At 39.6% G+C, this 25,398-nt stretch overlaps 1 protein-coding gene across 3 annotated transcripts in view; it reads right to left on the bottom strand.

Moving 5' to 3' along the window:
- The window catches only part of palm2akap2 (PALM2 and AKAP2 fusion), a 74,332-nt gene that overhangs the window by 33,096 nt on the left and 15,838 nt on the right, over positions 1–25,398 (bottom strand). For all 3 annotated transcript variants that reach the window (XM_016677040.1, XM_016677039.1, XM_007563286.2), the window contains exons 3-8: positions 21,211–21,291; positions 16,270–16,391; positions 7,112–7,226; positions 6,615–6,636; positions 4,896–5,021; positions 2,659–3,492 (exon numbers count right to left, since the gene is read on the bottom strand). In XM_016677040.1, coding sequence (XP_016532526.1) covers positions 2,659–3,492; positions 4,896–5,021; positions 6,615–6,636; positions 7,112–7,226; positions 16,270–16,391; positions 21,211–21,291 — 1,300 coding nt within the window. The remainder of the gene's footprint in view (positions 1–2,658; positions 3,493–4,895; positions 5,022–6,614; positions 6,637–7,111; positions 7,227–16,269; positions 16,392–21,210; positions 21,292–25,398) is intronic.

Below are 25,398 nucleotides of genomic sequence, written 5' to 3'. Positions count from 1 at the left end.
ACAGAGCAAATCTGGATATTTACTTAACACCTTTTTAAAGATTTTTTTTTTTAAACACTGCTTTTGGGTTTTGAAATTATTTTATATGTGAAAACACACAAAATATTGTGTTTTTGTTTTCCCAAAAAATATTTCTGAAATCTCATCTCTGTCCTGAACTTGATTTTTATTTTTTTTTAATTTCATCTCATTTAGTTTAGATGGATGTTTCATCACATTGCTTATTCCTGATAGTGGTCAGCTGCACAGGAATCTAATACCACTAATAGTCTGATTTAAAACTGGAACACGCCCGACTGGTGAGTGAATCATGTCAAGATCAGAGTACATGCATTAAGCAAGTTAGGTGAGTTTCCTGATTTATTTATTTTTTTTATGGCAAACTGGACTTACAAACTCCTTCACAAATCCTTGAGAATTTTTAGCATCCTTCTAGCCAAAGGCTGTGCTGACTGTAGAAAGAGCTGGCAGTGCTTTTAGTCTTTTTGTTTTTGTAAAAAGTGTAGTATTTGTTTAGTTTTCCACATCAATTAAGTGATGCTACAAAAAAATACATGTAACTTTTATTTTTCCAATAAAAGCTCATAAGAGCACATGTCCCAACGTAACTTCTATGATAGTAGTTGTAAATTATTTTATGTTTAACTGTTTAAATATGCATTCTCACGCTGCAGAGTGTATTTGTTTTCAGCTGCCTGTGCTTCTAATAATTAGACACACTGGAAAAGTTGGCCGTTTTGATCCTACTGGCTGCCAAATGGTGATCCGGACCTTCCTATTGGCTTGTGAGTTAGGAAGAACAAGAATGAGAGGAAATGACCTCAGCAGTGGAGCTGCTGGAGTTAGTGGTGGAAGCAGCAGAGGGAGAAGAGAGAGAAAACGAAAGGTTTCTCGCGGAAATGCGCATCGTTGGATTTTTGAGGTTCAAGACAAAACATCGTGTGGTTGCATAAGAGAAGCAAAGAAATAAAAGTCTAATAGAAACATCTATTTATCTCTATATTTTGTTAGAACTATCTTTGTTGGTAGAATGAACAGGCACGTAAAGAAACCAAGGCAACAAATACCCACCTCTCCTGTCTCTGGAGAGAGACTCTGTACAAGGAAAAGTGTGGGCTGGTTTAGTTCGTACATTTCTCTGTGTGATTGTTTTTGTCGGCGTGTGTCGAACAGGAGGCTGAGGGTTAACAGAGGAGGATGTGGCCTAACAGAAAGAGTTAATGAGAAACAAGTGGTGCTTTGTTTGAACGCTTAATCAGCTGTAACTCCAGGGGAGATGATTTGGTTGGTTGATGTGCGACTGATTGTCTGTAAAGCCCTGTTTACAGAAAGCTGATGCAGCCTATTGTTTTTCTTCACCTTTGCCCGGACTGACTTTTCTGTAATCATAGTTTTTTTTGGCACAGATATTCTCATCCCTTAAGCTATTCCAGTTTTTGTCACCTCAAAATCACAAACTTCTCTATTTTATTGGGATTTTACCTCATAGACCAAAGAAATTGGTGCATAATTGTAGAGCGGAAGGGAAATGATATATTGTTTTCACCTTCTTTAATAAAAAGAAATCTTAAATGTGCGGCATGTGCATGTGTCTACCTCCCCTCACTGCTATTATAGCTGCAAGTCTTTTGACGAGTAACTCTCTATCATCTCATCTAGACACTGAAATCAATGCCCAGTCTGTTTTGACAGGACAGAGAGTTTTCTGAACGTGAACTTTTAGACTTGCCACAGTTTATCAATTGGATACAAGTCTAACTTTTGACTAGGCATGAATAATACTAACATTAATAGATTTTGGAAGGTGAATCCAAGTCTTTTGTTGCCCCTAGCAAGTTTTCTTTCTGGGATTTCTCTTTCTTAAGCATAATCAAACTTGACATCGACTTTGACTGGCTTCCACGTCCCTCTTGGAGAAAAGCATCCCCATGTCATGACACTGCCACCAGTGTATTTCACGATGGAGATGGTGTTCTACGTCATGTTCAGTGTCAGGTCTCTGCTATACACATATGTTTGCTCTCACCCTAATAAAGTCTCTTCTTCCACACGTTTGCTATGCCCCCTCAAATGACTTGCTGGAAGAATTAAACAAATATTAACAACTTTCTTTCAAAGGTGTTTTTCCTTCCTGCCACTTTTCCATAAAGGCTGGGTTTATCTCGTCTTCGTTCACTTGAGCTGTTTTCTATTTATGATTATTTTTTGAAAACCGTTGGTTATTTTTCTGTCATTTCACCATTATATGCAACTTTCTGTTGGTCTAGCAAATAAAATCCCAATAAAAATCACACACAACATGCATAACAGCTCAATGGGGTAGGAATATTCTTAACATCTTATTTCCTGCATCTTTTTTGATGATCTGAAGTCACAAATTACCGCATTGTCTGATAAGACAGCAGATGGAAGTGTTACAGTGGTAATGAGAGAGCAAAAATGATCAGGTGGCTGAGTAGAAAGTCAAAAGTGAGACAAGAAATGGAGCGTGTTTGTGCATGTTGTGCCAGTCATTCAGAGTCCAGAGGAGGAAGCCAGAGCTTCTGTTAGTAATCATCCAAACACAGCGCAGAGGAAGGTGATAATAAAAGGTTGGAAGAGGGAGAAGACTCAGTCACATGAGGATGCAGCACTGGCACCGTTTCCTCTTGTCCGTACCTGTGGCGGGGGTGAGGCCGGGCGGCGGGGCTATGTTTGCTTCTGGGTTTGCAGGGGGTGAGGACGCGCTGTCCGGTTCGCGCCCGTCAGACGACAGTTCCGTGCTGACGGCCTCGGACGTGGCCGGCCGTCCCGACACCAGGTCGGCGGCGGTGCCGTCGATGATGGAGATGTCGGTGACCGTCTTCTCCCTCAGGGATTTCTCGTCGTCTTCGTCGATGAGCACGACCTCGGCCTTGACCGCACCGTCAAAGCCGAGCAGCCTCCTGCTCTCACTTGTGTCCTCAACGTCCTGGTAGCCCAGGAACACCATGGTGATGGGGTGCTCCGTGCTGGCTTGGGGCATGGGGCTGAGCTCGTTGCTCTGATTGGCTGATGAACCTGGTTGGGTTGTAATGGGAGCAGAGGGAGGGGGCATCATGCCCAGCCGGGTTTCCCTTTGGAGGGTGACCTGGGCTGGTGGACTGGAAGGAATGGATGGTGGGGCACAGGAGGGTGGCGACAGATCGTCAACATCAGCAGGAGAAACGTAAGCTTGACGCGGAACCGGGGTTACCGTCACCTGACCCCTCCCACTGTCTCCTCCTCCTGCATGTGAAGGCCTGGCAGCTCGCTGGACTAACTCATCGACCTGTGCAGAGCTCCAGCCGTTCTCCACGGTGCTGGTGGAGACGCCCCCAGAGGACGTGACCTCGTAGACGACTTTCCTGCCATCGTCGTAGACCTTGACCCCCCGCAAAGCCGCCTCCAACGGGCTGACGCGATTGGCCGACAGGATGCGCTGCTCGCCGGTCTTCGGGTCGTGCTGAACGTTGATCTCCATGGCGAACATTGCTGTTAGAACAGGAGGTGTGGGGCGGGAGGGAGGCAAGAGTGGGTTCGAAGGAGGAGTTAAGGGGTGGGTTGAGGGAAGTGAAAAGGGGGGGTGGGGACAAAAAGGTGAGGGGATGAAGTGGGAGGATCCAAAAACAGTTTCTTTAAAAACGTGATAATTAAAATCATATCTGTTAAGCTGTTAGTAAATTATCAATTTATCCAGAATATTAGGGAATTTAATCAGTATAGGAAACCAAAATATTTTACTGTCAACATGTTGATACCAAGTCAGGATAACCAGGCAATGGAAAACTTGTCACCCCTTGTAGTTTTGTATTCAACTATCCTTTTTAAATTAATCAGTGCCTAAAAATTTTAATTAATGACTTCTGACTTTCTATTTTTTTCCAGTGTATTAACGTGGTATGAAATGGAAGCCCACTCCCAAAAAGCCACTCTTCAAAACTGGAAAGACAAAAGAACAGGCTTTTCCAGTGAAGTGATGGAAAAAAAAAAATCAACTGGACCGAACTTTGTCAAGTTAAGAAAGAGCAAGAGTTAAAGAGGATAAAATAATGGTAATGGAGAATTGGGTCAAAGACTGGCATGTTGGGGTCACCGAATCTTCATACCAACCAGAAGATGCCATGTATGTGACGGCTGATTGTTTGGGTGGTGCAAATAAAATTACTTTTTCTATCCCACCATCACGGGTCCCACTTATTGGAAAAAGAAGGTTGTACAAAAGTATTAACACTGACATTATAAAAAAAAAAAAAAAACACAGTTGTTTTGCTCCAATATCTCATGCTCTATTGGATAAATGTAATTTTTTTCAGTGTGGGCTCATGCTGCTGCAATAACTTTGCAGATCATTATAGAAGTGCCAATAAGCATGAAGGTCGCTGTACAACCTCGGCTCCCACTGTGACTGCCGCAACTGCACTGCTGCTAAAGTTGAGCTTTTGTTTTTCAGGGCTCACTGCACAGTCAGCAGCCCTTTATAGTATGTAATGAATTGAGCATGCAAGATAAAGAACCCATACTTTTATGAACTGTGTCATTATTTCTCGGATACAGTATGCATTTCTATACTAAATGTAGTTCAGATCTGCTTTTTCCAGTGATAATACTAGTAAATACACGGGTTTAATGAAAAAGTAACTGAAAGCATTATCTTCCATCTTTGATATTCAATAGCTTTCATTTATGTGGATATTTAGTGGAATAACTTATCCTGGGTAACTTTCTGAGAACTTCAGAGTTGAAAATTGGCACAGATGTGCGTATATATAACTCGTCTGTTCTTCTAGTGAGGTCATACCGGTCATAATCCCTCTTGGCTCAGACCCAAAACATTTCTATCCTCTCTTCCCTCCCTCCCTCCCTCCCTCCTTCTTTTTCTCCTCTCTTGTTCTTACCGGGTCTTGACGTGGTGTGCTCTCCAGAGGCGGGTCGGCCGCTCCGGAGATAAGCGGCCAGGTCTAGGTAGTTGGGATCGGGATCCGAGTAGTCCGAGACGGGGGCGGACATTCTGCCGGCAGCATCTAGTGAGCGGGAGCGCAGGAGGAGAAATGGCACATGGTCAGTGAGATGAGAGAGAATCACACTCGACTCTAACTCTGGGCTGTTGGAGATCCGTAAACACGAGCATGCTGGGGACACTCACACACACACATGCACACACACACACCTCAGTGATGTAAAGCCACACCCGTGCGAAAATAATACACACACGCACAGAGCCCTGCCTCTCTAAAGGAAAACTAACCCCACCCCTGCGCGACCATGACCACCCCATCCACATAAACACTGTCCCACTCTCCCTCTCGGTTTCTGTGTTGGTGCCAACACTGGTACCCCTGAGGTACAGTGCTTATGCAGCAGAAGTGTGTGCAAGTCCATGATTGTGTATTTGTCTGTCCGTATGTGTGTCTATACGTGTGTGTCTGCAGGAACAATGCATCAGGGGCTTACGAGGCTTGTTGGTGAACAGTGGGGAGATAAAGGCAGCGACTAGAAGGTGCAGAGTCATGGCCTTGTGTGTATGTGTGAGCTTCAATAGTCTCGCTGAGCTTCATTGTGTGTGTGCGTGTGTGTGTGAGGTACTTTTGGTTCGGTGCATGTATATTTATGTCTATGTGGATGCGTGTGCGTGCGTCTGGCTGGCCGGCTGTGTGTTTGGGGGATTCAGGAGCGAGCTCTGGCTTCCATCTCTCCTGCCTCAGCGAGACCATTATTCACACACCCGCCACGCAGATACACACAAACACAGTTCAGGGTCAAGTTATTGCACTTTCAATGTATGCGTGCGTGCATGCGGGTGTGTGTGAGTGTACATTTGTTCCGTTTTCTCATTACTGCAGCCTTAAATTGTGCAGTTTCATTAATGCAGTACAATGTCCAAAATCCACAAGCAAACAAGCCTTTATAATGAACCACCAAAGTCAGCAAAAGTAGACGATAAAAAATAAATAAATAAATAAATAAATAAATAAATAAAAAGCTTGGGGAGTTTCTGCACCTTCATCATCAGTTTCAGTCTACAGGTTCATCAGCTTAACCAGCAGCATAGGAGGCTGCAGTTGATTTGATTTCCTGTCCAGAGAGCTGCAGATTGCTAAGAGTGATGACCTGTGCTAAAATTTCAAACCAGGGAAGTGCACCGTGGATTTATCTTGGCGAGTGCTTATATATACAGGTGCTGGTCATAAAATTAGAATATTGTGATAAAGTTCATTCTTTTCCATAATGTCATGATAAAAATTAAATTGTCATATATTTTAGATTCATTGCACACCAACTGAAATATTTCAGGTCTTTTATTGTTTTAATTTTGATGATTTNTTATGGAAAATAATGAACTTTATCACAATATTCTAATTTTATGACCAGCACCTGTATATATATATATATATTCTAAAAGAAAAAAAATTAGGTACTAGTGATCTGGTTGCGTCCTTTCTGTGCCCCAGAAAACCTCCCATAACAGCTTGTAAAGATCATCAACGGTTATTTTTAATGCCAGGATGCAATTTTAGTTCAGTGTAAAAACAAAAGAGGCATCGTGTGAGTATTACAGGAAACCTGGCCTCATGTTATGTGAGCATTTTCGCGTGTGTATTTTTCATTTGTCTTACCTTTATCCTGGGTCATCAGACTCTGCAAAGAGACGAGACAAAATCTATTCAAGCTGTTGCAGCAGAGCAGGCCAACAGAATATGAATCTAGTCTGTTTTGATCTCTAACTGATCTCCAGCAGTTTATTAGTGTGACTGATATCTTAGTGATATTCACATTATTTGTACTTTCAGGTTAATGAGGTTGCTTCATTGTTTTGATGAGCATTAGTATTTCAAATTAGCCAACGGAGCACAACAGATTAAATATTAAAAAAAAAAACAAGAAGCGCTTAGGTTGAAACCTTTCTCCCAGAAACCACATTGTCAGCAAAAATACCAAAAAACAGATTTAGAATAAACTAAAAACTATAATTTGTGGGCAGCTGACATTTATTTTAATGCCAGAGTACAGCACTAGTCAGGTAATTTCATTGTTTTCAGACCTTTCAATTAAATGTCACAAGTTACTACATTTTTAAGGCTTTACGGATTTATTTTTTATTTATTTTTTTTACCTTTTGCAGGTCTTCTATGGAGCGCTCCGTCTCTTTCAGACGCTCGCGAAGAACTTGCTCTTTGGCAGAAATTTGAGACTCTTCACTCTCAAGTGCACCAATCTCCGACTCCAACCTGCAAGCAGACAAAAATCCCATGAAAAGGTTGATGTCTGTACAGGTGAAAATTAGATAACAGTGACATGTACATCAGAAAACATCTCTCAAACTGTAATGTAGCCGAGGACTGAGCTATAATATCACTGTTCTGACTTCAAGAAGAATCAGTTTCCTGGCCTTTTTTTTTTTTTTTTACCCCCTAAACCTTGACGATTTTTACACATCTTCACAATTCTCCAAACTGCATCATAAACAAGGCTGTGTTCATACCAAAGCATGCCCACTCCATGCTCTGAGATTTTTAAGAGATGGATGTAACAACAATACTAGGAAGTTCTCTGGGAGGAGGACCACGGCTTGTTCCCTTGCTTCAGATTATGTCCCTCGGGGGAAATGCGGTATTTGTGAGGTCAGAGTGTGTGAGAATGTGTGTATGCGAAAGGTAAAAGGGTTCAAGACAATTCCACAGTAAGAGGCAGTCCTTCTATAGTGTTCAAGTGGAGCTCACTCTTAATTTAGAGAATCTATGAGGATGAAGAAGAGAGTGTTTGGGGTTATGACAGCACTGATTTATCAGAGGGACATTTTACCCAAAACACATTGCTAAAATTATTAGACTTACGGTAATAAGCTGACCTTGTTCAAGTCTGAACTTCGGTGGGAATTCAATAAGTTATCTGGGGAGCGGTGAGGATGACGATGTTCTGTTAGATTTGTGGATGTTCCTATGAAATTACACAGGAACCAATTATCCTGTTACATTTGTGCTCATGGTCAAAATACTTCCCTCGTGTACCAGGCATGCACATGAGAAAACTGCATACGTCATTGTGACAGCAGCGACGCTTTCAAGATGTAATGTCAAATTTCCATTGGATGCAAATAAGTTTGTTTTTTTTTTCTCTCTACTTACACAGAATTGTTCTGAACCAAAAAATATCTCTTTGCCTCTTTAAAGTATTGTTTGAAGAAGAACAATTAGTTTATTGTAGGGTGGGTCAGGGTCATCTAAAATGAGAAATGTAAGGATCCGTCTAAACAAAAGGCACTTTAAATTGTCCTTGCTTACTGAAAGGACTTTAACAAACATATCATTGAACAAGACAGCAACCATAACTCTGAAGATTATTAGCTGTGTTCTGACCTGCGGGGGTCGGATGCTTTATCATTTATTCCCACATGTGGATTTTGTTCTGAATAGAGGAACTTATAAAAGTATTCATGTCTCTTCAAGCTTTCTTTTTGGTCACATTTCAGCCACAGATTTCACGCATTTCTAGAAACTTTGGGGGTCTGACTAAAAGTGGGCACCCACTTTTCAGATATTTCTCTTTTTGAAAACTTTTGAAAAATGCTTTTCTACAAAAATACATTGAAGTCTTTTGTTCTGTTATGGCAAAAATATTTAAAAGTGGCTGAACGATTTGCGGGGTGTGTCCAAATTCCCCCTTGTGTGTTTAGATGCTCAGAGCTTGTGGATTTCACACAATATAAATCGCCTTAAATTGGATGCAGAGGTCCAATTGAAATCTGTGTAAATGCATTTACAATGAGTTATTCTTCTGCCAAATAATTAATGCACATCACTCCCTCTGCTATGTGCACAATTTCTTCCCAATTCTCCCATTTGTTTAAAAAAAAACAAAACAAAAAAACAGTAACTGCCTCATCAAACACACATTTTTGTTTATTTAATATGACTGCAAAACTCTTTTGCTGATGCACTCAGTCTCACTGCCTGTGGGACCTTATGTGTTTATAACATAAAAAAAATGAATTAGAATTGAATTTTAACTGTCAGCTGGAAGGAACAGTTAAAATCTAAAGCCAAGAACATTTATCTCAATAATCCATCTGACTATTAGATTATATTAAATGTGTTTATGTTATTTAAGTCTCATCTTTCAGTAGCGTCTTTAAATTATTTTATGTCTACAGTCAGAGACTCGTTGGAATTCCTGAGGCGCTGATTTGGCGCCATCTAGTGTTTAGAACAGTAAACGGAGACCCCATTTCCACGAGGCTTCCTAATAATCCAGAAAGAGACCACACTTGCCGCCGTACCCGCCCTGTTTCCGAACTACAGCCCACCCAGTTGCCATGTTTACGCCTGAGAAGCCAGCAGCCGCTTTCTATGTCGTACATCTGGTTTCATGTGTGTGTGTGTGTGTGTGTCCACAGGGTGAGACAGCGATACAACGAGATAAACAAGTAACATGATACAGTTATTAATTATATTCTCTGTGGTGCGGGTCCTTTATTCTTTTTTTCAAATTTGTGCAATTCACTGCTACCACCGTACGATGCCACCAGCATTTTGTTTGACAGTTCTTGGGTTTGAAAGTTCACCGTCTCAATGTGGCCACATACCTCAGTCTTTACCTCACCAGAGCGTTCAGCTTTTCTCCAGAAGACATTTGGCTTGCCCGTATGAGTGACTGCAAAATTTGTTTTTAAACAGCTGCATCCTTTTATCCGAGTTTAGATCTGACGGTTTAAACCGGGTATTCTGACGTGACAGTAAGCCTAAACAGAAAGAAAAAACTGTTTTTTGAATGAAAAAATCAGCCTAACAGTTTCTGGGAGACTGTTCTTTTTTTTTAATTTTTTTTTAAAGTTAGCATCATGGCCTTACATTCACACACAAAGCTTTCTCTCCCCGTCTACAGACTTTATCCATCCCATTGTTTAACGTTCAAAGGATCCAGAGGAGGAAGGACAGGACTTTAAAAATAATACACAATGCATTCTGAAATTGGGTCAATGAAAGTGCTTTCTTAAAATGTTTCCTTAAGAAGATGAGTACAGTTGATTTATTCCTTTCAACAACTCGGTGTCAGACTGTGTTTAATTAAAAATGTAAAAATGTAAATGTAATGCAACACAGCTGAAAAGACAATTTCAAACAAATATTATGCTAGTAGATGTTAAACAAATCCCTGCACAGCGCAAAATATGGGAATGCTGCAAACAAGAGCAATTTTCTCAAACGTCGTTTCATCCTCTGCATCTTTCATGGGAAAATGAATCTAGATTTAATTATTTCTCTATTTATAAACAGAAAAAAAATAAATAAAGTATACCATAAACAACAAGAGTTTAGTTTAATGATGAAAAGAATTTGAAACCAGGATGTTTATAATGGATTTTATACTGCTCTAAAAAGGGTCCCTTCTGTTTTGGTGGGAGACTTTTAAGTTGAAACGATGCAGCATTCAGAAATTGATCTTTGGCTTCAACATATTCTCTCACAGAGTGTTTGGCATGAGTTGCTTTCAGGTGGTATCAGTAGGATGTAAAGCTAAAACTAAAAACCATCTTGAGAAAGTTTTATTTGTGTAAACAAAACAAATAATTTCAGTGTTTTCTTGTCATTGGGAGCGCCTTCTATAGACAAGCTTAAAAATGAAAACTTTAACATAAAGACTAGTCTCACCAGGACTGTTTTATTCTGCACCAATTAGAGATTTAAAAAAAAAAAAAAGGTTTGACACATATTTGACACTTTTTCTTTGTTTGTGTAAACAAAAAATACTAAGGGTCCTCAAACGTAGGTCTAGAAATCTATGAGAAAAATCTGCTCATGCAAATTTACCCAAATCTTCAGACTGGGCAATAAATCAAAAGCTAAAAACAAAACAAAAAGTAGAGATGCAGAAAAAAAATCAAGGCTGGATGAGGACAAAAGATCATCAGCGAGGTAGCAAAAATAAAAAAGTAAAAATATCCACAGTAAATTTTTCATAATAAGATTATGCTTTTGTGTTAAAAGAGCAATTCATTTTAAGGCTTTTTTTAATTTTTGATTTATTTAGTTACCAAAGGTGCAATTGCCCATAGAGGGCGTTGTAGCTTTAGTAAAAAATTGATCTCATCTTCCATAGAGGCACGAATTCAGGTTAGGAAAGTAAACCAACAAAAGCAAATATTTACCAAGCGGCAGTGTGGAATAAAAGTGGACTGCCTGGATTGGGGGAACATTTTCTAAAAGCACACACACATACATTTATCAGTTCAATCAGTGACTTTGCAGACCTCTAGGTTTTTAAAGGTCTGCAAGGTCTTCGTCTCCTGTTTGCAAGAAGGTCACCTCCTTAGGCTTGATTAAAAAGCAGCAACAACAAAAAACACCCTAACGTGATTACATTAGCTCTTTGGTACATGTTGAGGATAAACAGTATTGCGTAGTGAAATACTGGCAACAGCAGCAAAATGAGTAGGCACATTCCGTCTGCTCAGAGCTCAGAGCTGGACCTCTGTGCAGGCATCCAAAATGCATCACACTTTCCCACACCTGGAAAAACTACAGCTACCTTTCTGAAGCGAAAAAGAAAATTCTGCAAGGATTATGTAATAGGGCATCTCACTGAGCTTGCTGCAATGTGTGAAGCTTGCTGCACAAAGATCTCCTGTGTTTAGTTCAGAACTAAAAGGTTTTCTGGTCTGGTAATTTATTGATAGCTGCAATAAGATAAGATGCAACAGCATTGATCTGCAATGAGAGGAGGCCAGGGGTTCACTGGGGAACGTCAGGATGACTATGATTACACATATAAACAATAATGTTTGGTTACGCAACTATATTAAACACGGATGAAAGCGTGTGAAAAGTGGGTCAGGGTGTATTAATTACATACCGCAGACCCACAGTTAATTTTGATACGTGCACCGTCGGTGTAAATAAGCACACAAAGGCCTCCCCTTGCCGCATTGCTCTTGCTTTAAATAGAGCGGTAAAATATAACCGGACCATCTGAGGCAGATGCGTGCACGGAACGGAAACCACACCGATCCCTCACAATGATGGCGACATCTGCACAAAGCCGTCTACTGCGACATAAAACGAGCCATAATCCAAAAGCGGCACGGTGTGGGCAGGCATGGGTCAGTGCCACCCTGTGAAAAGACCTTCCTCTGCTAAATATCCCTCTCTGTGTTTACTTATCCCAGTCTGTAAAACCACAACGGCTGCAGCTACACGCTTTTATTCAGACCCTTTGTGCGTCTCTGCAGAGTTGGAGTCGTCTTCTCCACACATTGAAATGTCTTCTGTTATCTCTCTGTCTGTGCTCGTCTCCTCCCTGTCAGTTTCAGTAGTTAAGTACAGTGCTTTGCCAAAGTATCCACCTCCTTCAACTGTATAGCTAGGATAAAGAGGACAGAGCACAGATACGTGCACATTTCAGGTTTTTATTCATAAAACAAGTAAAAACGTTTTCCTTTTACCCTACATTTGTGCACTACTTTGTGTCAGTATGTCAAAAAAAATAAAAATAAAAATCTCAAAAAGACACAAAGAACTTTGTGGCTACATACAAAAGGTTGAAAAGTTCAAGGAATTTAAATACCTTTGCAAGGGATTGTATGAAAAAAGGATAATATTTCTTAATGTGATTTGTAGTTTAAGGCTGACGGCGCATAAAGCCGTCGTTGTTCTCCAGATGTTTTGGAGGGATTTTTTTTTTTGTTTGTTTTTAACAACATGTTTTTCATTAAGTTTTTACATTCCAGCGAATATTCTGAAGGGACGTTTGTTCACTTCTAGCTCAGTAGCTCAGTTGCTCTCTGAAGACACACACAGCTGTTCCACTTCGAAAACTAGAAAAAAAAAAAAAAACTACAAGGCATCCATAAAACCCAACTCCGCTGTCTTTGTCTCTTGCATTCTAACTGAAGTGTCCACCGGTGCATGTTGCATTAGAACACAACCAGCAAGGATGAACAGGGCGTCTGGACTGAGACCGTATTTCAGAAACTTTTCTTTGATGTAGGGGAATGGAAGTGTGTGTGCTTTTCATCACAGAAATCCAGGCTTTAAACTTGATCACACCATATTTATCTCTCTCTCTCTCTCTCTCTCTCTCTCTCTCACGTGCTCCAGCGTGTTGAGATAATTCACTCGTGAGCCCCAACAGTTCACCTCTGTCCCTCTCAGCAGTGGAAAGACTCCAGATCCCCCTCTTGCAGGATATTCTGGGATGGTGTCCCACAGCGAGTAAATATAGACGACACACCCTCCGTTTAAAATGTGCACACACATACACACACTCACATGCTAACACGTGCTCGCCTCCCTCTGTCCTCTCCTGTTCAAACATATACACAGAAATATGTCCCACCTTCACACAAAGTCATCAGACCAATGACAAAGTGTCGAATTTCTCAGCATTCTTTTCCCACCTGAGGTGAAGGCAGTAAATTACAGATACTCAAGAATCAAAAATCCTTCAGTTCTTCTTTGCACTTCATCTAATCGCCTTTTTTGTCCTGTTCTGAGTTTCCTTACCTTGTCCTTTGATACTTTTTTTTAATGTCGTCTCCGAATCCAAATCCTAAAGAAATGAACGAGGGGAAGCTTTCAAATTAACAGAACACCTTCTGCTCTTTTTGCTAAGTAATTCCACTAATTTTTTATCTAGGCACAAGAAATTGGGATATTATTTCAACTTCTTAACGGATTGTCATTATTGCAAAGGGGTCACACGTTCAAGTAGCAAATAAAAAACTCTTTAGACTTCCACACAAGTTTTCTGTGATCTTTAGTGGATGAATAATTTTAACCTCACACATCCGAATAAGGGATCCAGGTTATGGATTAATGACTTAAGCTAAAGTTAATTGATCTATTCAATTGGCTAATGCTAAGCAGCCATTTTCTTAAAAACCTGAGATCTCTTGAATGAAAAGTTCAGAATATGTTGAATTAAAAAAAAAAAAAAAAACAACATTCCTTTGTGTCCGCTGTATTAAGTATTGACTAAATAAACAGAATTGGGTGGTTTTCTCATATTATTAAACTTAGATATATTTATAAAACATAACAAAACAGGAACCTCTATTCTGCAACTTATTCTTAAGTTGCTGAATAGAAAAATAAAAGATGAACCTCAGTTCATCTCTTTTGAGGGTTTCAAAAGAGATCTGCATTAAAGTGACGTTTCTCCTTCCCGTTCTGGTCAAGTAGTCCGCAAGTCAACTGGCTCCTCTTAAAGACGACCAGCGGCGCCCTCTTCTGGATGGCGGCCAAACTACAACTAAGTGGACGTTTTTACTTAATCGGTTGGAACTCCTTAGCTAAAAACAAACCAAGTAAATGTAAGTCGCTTCATTGTTTGCATCCCTAATCTGAACTCGTCTTTCTAACAAAATCGGTTATCCTGGTTCACGAAAAAACCAAGATGTCTGGAAATCTGACATTACAAGACCTGGACTGAATGCTGTATCTAGATTCAGTCAAAACTCACTGCTGTCTGGTGAAAGCAGTACAGTCAGGATTTATTCTGGCGCCTCATACTGGGGTTTGAAACTGACTCCAGTCCCTTTTTTGAAGCTTGTTCAGGCTGAAATCACAGTTGTTTTATTGCAGAGTGTCACTGTTATTTCTGTCCTCTTTCAGTGTGTCTCAGGCCTGCTGCAGAAACTAAAACTAAAAATAAAACAAGCTGTGCGATTAAAAGCTTAATTGGCTTTTGCAAAGTAATTACAACCAGGAAGAGCAATATGTTTAAAAGGGTGTCAGAAAGCGGTTCTGTCCAACAGCAGCTGAACGAAGTGATTCATATGAACAACTGCACTGGAGCGCCACAATGCTCGCTCTTTGACCATTCACTGCTGTGCTGTTTACACCAGATCGACTATTGGCTCCGTGTTCCTGACAGCGTCTTATGTTGATGTTATTGCAGAACAAGTGATAATCCACAGCAGTCAACAGAGTCTCTTTCATGCACTGAAGTGACAGATGAGGAGTTGGAGTTGGAGTGTGAGCCAATGATGGCAGACTGGTCCAGAACATCTGGGTCTGCTCTAATCTCACCATTCATTCTTCTTCTACTGTAAAAAGCCGTTGTGATTCCATCAGGAGTTGCTTTACTCCTGATGACATTGAGGCTATAGCTGGTTAGATCTATGTCATGTTAAAACTGTTAGGCATTTACACAAGTTTGGGTTTATCGATTTTATTTGCTTCACTCAGAAACATGGGATTTTTTTTTTTAAAGATTATTCAGTGAATTTCACAAAGATTTTGAAAAAAAAAAAGTTTCTTATCAAAATCACTTCAAGGCAACATATGCACCTGAATTCAAAGAGGATTTTAATTCGATATTTATTTTTAAGGAAACTAGCCTGAATGGAGCTGTGAAAAAATACTGAAAAAGGGTATATGGTAATTTTTTAATAAGTTTAAGTATAAGATTTGGTGAAGAAAATCCTCTATTTTTACTAAAACTTCATTTTCTGTTTATAAAAGCTGCAAGCTCCACAAAAAACCCCATCTGATTTCAGAGAATATAACTGCAGACTCTTTTCTTTTAAATCAGTCTGCCTCTGCTTCAGCACAATCTAAATCTCAAACCTAGTGTGGTGCTGGCACGTTATTCATAGCATGATCTCATGCCATAAACCTCCCCAGGGAATAAGTGACTGTCTTGCAGCAATGCTAAGTGGGAATCAGGAAGCTCCTCCCAAAGTCACAAACAAGGGAAATTCATGCAGGATCACATCACTCATTCCCTTTTTTTTTTCTATTTTATTTTTCAGTCCTCTCGGTATCTGTCATGCCTCCCTTTCAGAGCTACACCCTGCTTTTCAGCTGCTCTCCTTATAATTTTCCATCGACATTTCACATGTTCTCGCTCGCGTCAATAATGAGCATCAGATAAGACGGATGCTGCAGTTGATGTTTTGTCTTTGACAGATAACCTATTTTGGTTAGAACATGAATAAAATGTAAAAAAATAAAATAAAATAAAATAAAACTAACAAACAACAAACTACAAAGTCACAAAGGGAATCCAAATAGATTATGAGATCTGCATGAATCTATAATAAATCGGTCAAAAGCTTTTGTTACAGAGCAACAGCATGTTTACCAGATGTGGCAGCTTTAATTTACCGGTACAAACATCCGTTCAGAGTCAGATTGTCTTGAAGTGTGACAACGTTCTCGCTGCAAACCTGCAACAGTCTATTCTGTGATGAAGTGTAACTTTTGAACGAGCCAAGACGAGCATGAGGGAAAAAAAAAACCAACCCAAATCCAAACAGCAACAGCGCGTTACCTTTGTATCATGTCTTCGAGCTTCTTCCCTTGTTCTTCGTCGTGTTCCAGCTGTTTCCGCCGTGCCGCCTCTTCCTCTGCGCCCATTCCCTGGAGAAGCCATCGCTCCCGCATTGCTTTGGACTGCAGACGACGCAGAAATAAACAGTAAAATAAGGGAGATTTAGGTGTCAACACAAAACCAGTTGTATTAGCTCTCTGTTTTGAATTTTAAACGAATGACATGAAGCTATGACTTTGTCACAGAGGTTACTTTCTGAAACATAATTGAAATCACAGTAGACTGCAAGGATACCATTTAACAGACAAAAGGTGAAATGTCACGCCCCAAAAGAGGAACCTGTGTTTTTTTTGTTTTTTGGGGGTGGGGGGATCAATTTCCATTGTTTTTATTTGCAAACCTGAACTAAAACACCATAAAACATGACAGAATTACCTCTAACACCCCTTAGTATTTATAGGTAGCTCTATGTAAATAACATTTCAAATCATTTTGGTGTGACCTTCCAAATAAATTACTATGAAACCACTAGAAAATTGCAATCTTCGGCATAAGGAAGTGAGCGTGAATGTTGGGTGTGAAAACCAAAACTTTAGCTGTTTAAATTGTAAAATGCCGCAGATGACGGCAGCAAAATGTTGGGGATATTAAACCTGTGGAAATGCACATGCCATCCACAGAGCTCCACCCCGAAGCTTCAGGGAAGTCTCAAAATGCATATAGATTTTTTTGGGGATAAATAACTATTAGTATCCGTTTTGGCGCCGGTTCCTGCAATGGAAATAACAGAGTTAAAATAATGACGGCAGAAAATTCCCTTGAAGAAAAAAAAAAAAGTTTTCCATTAAGGTTTACCGTACTTAAATGTTAAATCTGTTTACAGCTTTATCTGTTCCCTGTTTCCGTCCACCTCTGCAGTGTTTAAATTAATTTGATTTACTATGTTAATTAGGCATTACAGTAAATCGTAGAACAAAGTTTGTTTGGTTCATGGAGCATTTAATATACAAAGACCACAGAGTTGAGTTGCCAGTCTTCTCACCCACAGAGGTTGGTGGGAGTCCTTTATAGGAGCCTCTGAAGCTGTGTTTATGTGACTAACGTCTCCATCTGCCTGTACGGCTTCGTTTGTTGCCACAACAGAGTCGAGCGTGAACACTCTGCTTCACCTTTGGCTGTTTACGCTCAGTCCGTTGCTTGACTGTAGATCTGGGAGCTTAACGTTAAAAGTGCGAGGAGCTGCACAAACACTTAGAAAGCATTTAACCATCTGCCACCAGAATGCGGCTGCTCACGTCGGCACGTTGCATGAATCGCTCATCGGAAACCTGAAATCCATTCTAATTATTTGTGGTTTTGAGGATCTATGCGCATGGTTCTCACCAAAATGTATTTAGAATGTGTATAATGAGATATATCTTTCAGGAGAAATCCAGTAAGTAGTGAACTTTAAGGATCATGTCAAGCTGACTTGCAGGAAACTTTACACTCTGGATAATTGGGCTATCTTCAGATATTAAGAAGACATTAAGACGTTATCTTCGGTGAAAATACCGTGAGATCTAAATTCATGTGCGGACTTCACACACAAGACGTGTGTGAAATCTACAGTGTTTGATGGGAACCCAGTCTTAAAGTGCTGGTTGTGGTTAAACTTTGCTTTGGAATTAGTAATATGTTTACACGGTCCAAGACTCAGATCAACGCCTCCTTTCTGAAGGATTTGGAGCGTGCAGCCTTGAGGTCCTTATCAAACTCTCTGGGCTCCAGTTCCCATTTCCTCTCCCAGGCCAGCTGCGTCTCTGGAGAACGCCCAACAAAGCTTTCTTCATGGTGCCTGGCTGTGTGGCACTCAGGGGTAATGGCCATAAAATGCGACTGTGTTACCAGATGTTGATTACATCGGGAGTTCACGCACATTGAGGCAGTAAGTAAGATTTCTAAAAAGAGCAGGACAGTGGCTTTGGTCATTAGAGGTCGGAGTGCTTTGGTAGAGCAAATCCAGTTTCCTTTTTCTAAATTTTAAACCTTCATCAAAAAGTATTTAAGCTTGAAATGTGTAAAATTCTGATTTAGGCTAAGCATTTCGTCATCATTTTGCAAACTGCAGTTTACAAAATGTCCTCACCGATCCTGACTTACTATGATGTTCCTGATCTATGAGATTGGAGTCAAAACCACATCTATTTGGAAATCCTACACTGCTTGTACTTCAGTTTACTCATCAGTTATTTTATCCAATAGCATTTTTACAGGCCTGTCTATTTTAAGATCACCAGCAAATATAATCAAAACTTCCTTTTTCTGCACCTTCCAAGCCTGGCAGGGCAGTGCTTACGTCCAGTGGCTAATCAGGGATCAATAGACAAAAGACAGGGGGACACCCTGGGAAGGTCTCCAGTCACCGACTATTCCACACAGAGACTTTCAGACATATACAGATGGAATTTAGCATAGCTGATTACAAGATGATAAAAAATAAGGAATGAAACTCTTATGTTTGGATTACCTGTCACAACACATTTCAGTATGTTGCTTCTAATGTGAGCTTAAAATGCCAATTGACACACACGAGTTGATAAGTCACACCGTTGTGTTTCAATTTAAACTGCTACTCTTCTAGCTTCTTGTTTTGTCTTGCTGTGCTGCAATGCTAATACTAGTTTGCGCATAGACAAGAGATGGAGATACAGTTTAATCTGTGATGTTTTTATTTACGTCAAGGTGTAACAACAAGTCCCAATGACATTGTCGTAGAGTAAAAAGCTGAAGTAATTTAGGAGATTGGACAAGTAATGCATCTTTCAGAAGCGCTTATTTCTAAACATACTGAAATATCCATCCATCCATTTTCTGGACACCCTTGTCCCGTTCCAGGCGAGAGGCGGGGTACATCCTGGACAGGTCGCCAGTCTGTCGCAGGGCAACACAGAGACAAACAACCATGCACACACACACACACACCTAGGGAGAATTTAGAGAGGCCAATTAACCTGACAGTCATGTTTTTGGAATGTGGGAGGAAGCCGGAGTACCCGGAGAGAACCCACCATGCACAGGGAGAACATGCAGTAGACTGACTGCTGCTTGACTAACTTTTATGAAGGGAGCAGGAAAACAACATCACTGTTTCAAGAAGACTTTGAAGTATCACAGAAAACGTGTTTTCCAGCACTACTTGTTAGAGAAACATTGCTCTGTAGCAGCCTGTTTTCTCTTGATGAACTTCTTGACCTTTTCCGTCATCCACAAGCAGCAGAATAAAGCCTCTCATTTCAGCTGATTCTGCTCTGCCATCAGAGTTTCTCCACAGTTGTTTATCTTTTGAGTTTGCTCTTTGAACTGTTTTTCCTGCTTTGACCTTTGAGAGTTTTCCGTAAGGGTTCTCAAACTTCTGAAAGGTTTTTTTATTTTTTATTTTTTTTTATCAACCTAAAGAGACATTTCTCTTTTATCTGATAGGACAAAAGTTACCTGACACAGTTTTCTTCAAGAACAGCTCAACTGTTAGCAAAATTACTTGTTAGAATCTCAATTCGCACGGCTTTAATCAATATGTCTCTCCTTCCCATAACCCTTAAATGGGTGTTAAATTCTTGAAAAATCCCAGTGTGTGGATTCAAACCTGTTCAACAAAGGATCCATTGATGCAAAATTTGTTTTATCACTCTAATTTGTGATTGGATTGTGTTTTTATTGCAAATATTAAAGCTGGCTACTATGGATGTTTTCAGAATAATGAGAAACCACACATATGCTCTTACCCACCCAGTGAGTCTACAGCTGCAAAGCCTCCAGGGTTTTCCAAATAAGTCTTTTTGGAAAAACAAACAACTACATTGCAGCAGGGCAGAACAAGAAAATGAAACCCAGCAGATTTGTGAAACATATTTTTTCATTACTTACATTTGCCTTTTGACTGTTAGTATTTATTCTCTTAGTGCCAAATGAGTTTAGTTTGATTCTCTCTGATAAGGCTTACGCTGCTTTTTTTTAGGTTTACGAGTAAAATCCAGCCATTTACCCTTTGTTTAAAGAAAGAGATTTAAAGAACACCACATAATTAAATCATTAAACGTATTTTTTCTACTTTTTTTTCCTCCACTGATGAACTCTTAAATGCCTTTTACTTGTTCACTGAATCAAAAGCAAAGGCTGGGTCACCAGTTGTGGTTGGCAGTAAGTGTTAGAAGTTTTATTTGTGGGTGTGCTCGGATTTAAAAGGTTTCTCTTCAAATAAGAAAACAACCTTCGCTGTTTTATGCCTGCACACAAGCCAAATTGAGTGTTGGGCATTTGGATGGAACTGGTACAAGTTACTGAAGAAGTTATTTGTCCAGCCAACATGTGAAGCTGGGCACCACATGGGTTTTGCTAGGACTCAGATGGGCAAACGCAGTTGAAAACCCCATTTAAGTCTTAGTTAGCATTGAGTTTATCCATTGAACTCGGTTAACACGTGTGTGACCCACACTGGTTGGTTTTCTGGATTAAATGTGAGCAAATACAGTCAATCCTATGCAGGTTTATGCTGCGAGTCCGAAGTGGACAAAGGTCTGGTAATGGGTATGAGCAATCAAAACTGGAAACACATGTGGGACCCATCTGGCCGAACCATATGGGTTACACGTGGTCAAACATAAGGCAAATATTTTAAACATGTGAAGCCCACGTGTAGTTTATTGGGTTAAAATGCTAAAGGTAAAGGGCAAAAACAGGCTGGTTTTGTATGTCTTAATACAGTCAGTTGCTATGAGGCCATTATGTGACGTATTGAGCAATTCAATAAGCTGTGCCATTCTATATTATGACTTAATTAGCTGGTGTGGACCGTATTTCATCAACCAAGGTGACTTAATTCTGCGCGGCATGAATGAAGTCAGCTTATCAACCACGTAGCACATTTTGTAGCTTCTGAGGTCCATGAACAGACCTACCAACCTTAACATGCTGAAGCTGTAGCACCAGTTCGTCAAGCTGACTTCTTTTGTCATCAATTTCAGTTTGTCGTTTCCGCTTCTCCTGAAAGGTAAGAAAGAAAAAAAAAAACAATATGAAAGATTATTTATTTACATGGAATGTTAAATATTTGACAAGGTGAATGTACTTATATTCAATTGTAACATTTAAAAATGATTTCCGTTTCAGGCTGCTGGCATTACTAAACTGGTTCAGGATATTTGGCGCGTATTTATTTTAACCTTGAGAGAGAACTGTGAGAAACTGAGACGATAATGAGATGGGACTGTTCGCACAGAGGAAGCAATACGTCGAAATAGCTGGAGGTCAGAGTTTATCTAACTTTGAGAGGGGGTTAAGGCGCAGACCAATGCAGGGATGATGGATTAGACCCTGATGCCGAACCTAAACTTGAAGAAAGAAAACGATCCTCGACTTTGGAGAGAAATGAATGAGGCTGATGTACAAACTGCCTGCACAGGGAAAACATGGAAACATAAACACAAGTCATTCCAGGATAACCCTTCTTGGGGCATGAGTACATACGATACTAAGCATGTGAACAGAGCTCTCTCACTCTCTTTCTGTGGGAGTGAAACAAGGATTTCTAGGACATTTCCTGTCGGCTAAATATAACTTTCAGGGAAAGCCCCCAAATGTGAATAAACGTTAGAGCATGGCTAAAACAAAGCAGAGGCATAGTGAATTTAGAAGAAAGAGTAGAATGGACTTTGGAGATGGAAGATAGAGGAAAAAATGGCATGAAAATCCCCATATTAAGTTGGAAAAAATAAAAACGGCAGCAAATTTGAGGAGTGACTACGACTACACCATGATAGACATCTTCTTTTCTGCTTTCTTAGCCATTAACAATTCTTGTAGATCTAGCTTGAGCCTTATCTCAACTCAGTGTTACCCTGAATTTTCACCCTTTTTATCGTCTTATTATATTTATGTTTTATTCTTCTTGTTGCTATGCAGGAACCATTAGGTATCAGAATATATTAAAGGTGAAAACTTCAAAAAATGAGTTGATCTTATTATATCCACAAAAGATCAGTTCAAAAATACATCTTAAATGTGGAACAGAAAATGCTAAATGGTTTTTTAGAAAATATATATAAAGCATTAAAAATTGGTCCAGTTGTGTAAAGAGTGAAATCTTAGAGGCAGGTAAGCATTGCAACAGCTTGAGGCAGTCAGTGATGGTTGAGAGATTAGTGTGCTTGTTTTGTTCCACAGAATTAGCAAACAGGCCTCAGGAGGAGCAAATATGAGCTGCAGTGATCATTTTCTACACGTCTACAAACATGGAGAAAAACTCAGCAGCTACAGTTTGAGAGCTTAGTGCAAGCTGGAAAAATATCTGCAGCAAGACTGAGGTAATTTTTGTCTTTCTGTCTCTCTTGCACACACACACGCACACACACAGACATACACACACACATGCATGCACACACACCACAAGAGCCTACAAAGCACCAGTTCCCATGGTTGGTAAAGTACAGTCATAGCCTCAGCGGTATGGCTGACAGATGTCAGGGGACTGTTGAGAACATGTGGTTGGTTGAGGATTGAGCTAAACATACAAATGCAGACACACACGCATATTTCCTTTAGTTTTTTGCTATCCTTCTAATAGTCCAAAATCTTTAGATACCAAATTACTATCACATGCTAAAAATGAGCGCCAGCTGGATCTAAAGCTCACTACATCGGCAAAGTAACAATGAGCTATTATAAGACCAAGTTAAGAGCTAAAGGACGGTAGAACATTAGAATTAACCATCTTGTAGTCAAACAGCTGACTAGCATATACAACAACGCCGCTCTGCGTTGAACAAAAACATGTAAGAGGCAAGAAAACTAGTAAAGTCACTAGAAAAATTTAATGAATGAAAGTAAGAAGTGTTGCAGCTTCTTCTGGACAAACTGGACAAATGGGCTACTTCCACCCACACATTCTTGTAATGTGGAGTAAAACTGCATAATGAAGCTGGCTTTGTTGATATGAATGGGTGATAACAGCCTGTAGGCAGAACGGACTTCTTCTGAAGTGAAAAATGAGCAGCACAACTTAAATTTAAATGACACCTTGATTTAAAAAAGGATAAATGATTGACTATCAGAAAAAAAAAAATATATATATATATATATATATATATATATATATATATATCTGCAGTACAGTTGTAGCTGGGAACTTTCACTGCTCTTTGTGTTCAAATAACTATCACTGTCTTGGATCATAAACAGATTAATTATCAGGCAGATTAAAAGGTGTCAAAAGTCAAATTGAGGAAGCAGGAAAAAGACCCTCAACACTGATCTGTTCACTGTTTGCTCCCGCCAAACAAAGACATCCTCCTCTTCCGAAAAATATGTTGACATTCTCGGTGACACACTCACGACTTCCCACATTCTGACTCACAGTGTTTTGTCCCCACTTGGCCTGCTGCTGCTGCTGCTGCTGCATGGGCCCTTGAACAGAAGTCACCACTTTTCCCACAAGGGTTGACACAATGTGAAAGAATGATGGACACGCTCAAACAGAAGGTCATGATGAGTTATTTAAGTGTTTAATCTCTAATTCTAACTCCTGTTTTGTAACACTGTTTCTCTAAAACTTTACACCAGCTTTAGCACATTTTTTAGCATCATGTTCGGAAAGACAAAAAAATATTGAGACGAGATGAGGTCAAAGCCTTGCTTGTAGACTTTTCTGTAAATTTAAATATAGTTGAGTGAAGACATATTGGCCTGAGTTCGATTGGCTCCTGTAGTAGAACTGTGAAAGATTTTGGTTCCTAAAAGTTCCCCAAAATATAGAACAGCATCAACAAAAATGTGTAACCAAAGTTATATTTGCACAAGAAATAGGCTTTTAGTGCACCTGGTGTCACAGGTATGTGTGTGTGTGTGTGTGTGTGTGTGTGTGTGTTTCAGCAATCTTCATGACACTGTCAAATTTTTCTATTGTGTTTTCAAACCTTTCTATAACAAGTCAAACCAACACACGAACATCCAACCAACCAACGCAGCAAAAAACAAGCCATACAAACCAAGCATTCGAAACAACTAGTTAGTCACAACAAACCAAACAGCCACTCATCTAAACAAACCAACCAAGCGAACAAAACCAACTAGGTTAAACAAATCAATTTAACCAAATAAACTAACTAAGCAAACTGCTCAATTAAACAATCCAAATGAAAAAGTACCAAACCAACCAACATTTCATGAAACCAACTAAACAAGTAACAAACAACTAAGCCAACAAAACAAATCAATTAAAACCAGTTAATTAAACCAGCCAACACCCCGGCAAACCAACCAAAGAAGAAAAGGCAAACCAGCAATGACACCAACGAAAAGAAATCAAATTGGTTAAACAATTTAATTGACCAAAACAAAAAGAGTTCATCCAGACTAACCGACACACACCCCACCAAACCAACTAAACAAGAGAAACAAACCAACCTAAAAGAAGAAGCAAACTAAACAAATGAGTTAAACCAACCAAGCAAGAAACAAAAATAATCAACCAAGGCGATTAAATCAAACAAACCGAACCAACGAAACAACCCAACTTAACAAACCCAACCAAACAACATTACAGATACATTTAGAAGGAATCATTTCTAACTCACTTTAAAAACTCTAAATGAATTGAACAAGAGCAAAAAAAAAAAAAGAAAAAAAAGAAAAAAAAGAACCCAAAAAATGAACCCAAAATACAAAGAAAACCAGATGATTCAGAGTAAAGGCTGTAACAAAGAGAGGTTTCTGGTGGTGAACCATCTTGGACCGATTAAAATGGTGTTCCAAACAAGAATGCTGCTAAACTTATAAGTTTAATTTCACACATGCCAAGTTTTAACTGAAAAAGACCCACATTTTATTCTTTTAATAGCACCTTTTGTTTTAAATTATCGAAGCTTTCTTTTTTCCATGTTGGAAATCTCTTGCTTAATAAGCGAAACAATGTGTGTGGTTTCATGCACTTGCCTTTCGATTTCAGAAAGACTATTTAAAAACCTTCTTCTAGCCATGGTTGTTAAATAAGGAATGTTTTCATTTCTGGAGCCTGAAATCTCAGGTCAAAAAGTTATATTTGCACAAGGAACTGGCTTTTTGTGCACATAATGTCTCAGGTGGTATGTTTGTGTG

This window comes from Poecilia formosa, unplaced genomic scaffold (assembly GCF_000485575.1).
Source record: "Poecilia formosa unplaced genomic scaffold, Poecilia_formosa-5.1.2 Scaffold146, whole genome shotgun sequence".
Classification (NCBI taxonomy): Eukaryota; Metazoa; Chordata; class Actinopteri; order Cyprinodontiformes; family Poeciliidae; genus Poecilia; species Poecilia formosa.
This window is presented reverse-complemented; position numbering and strand designations above follow the sequence as displayed.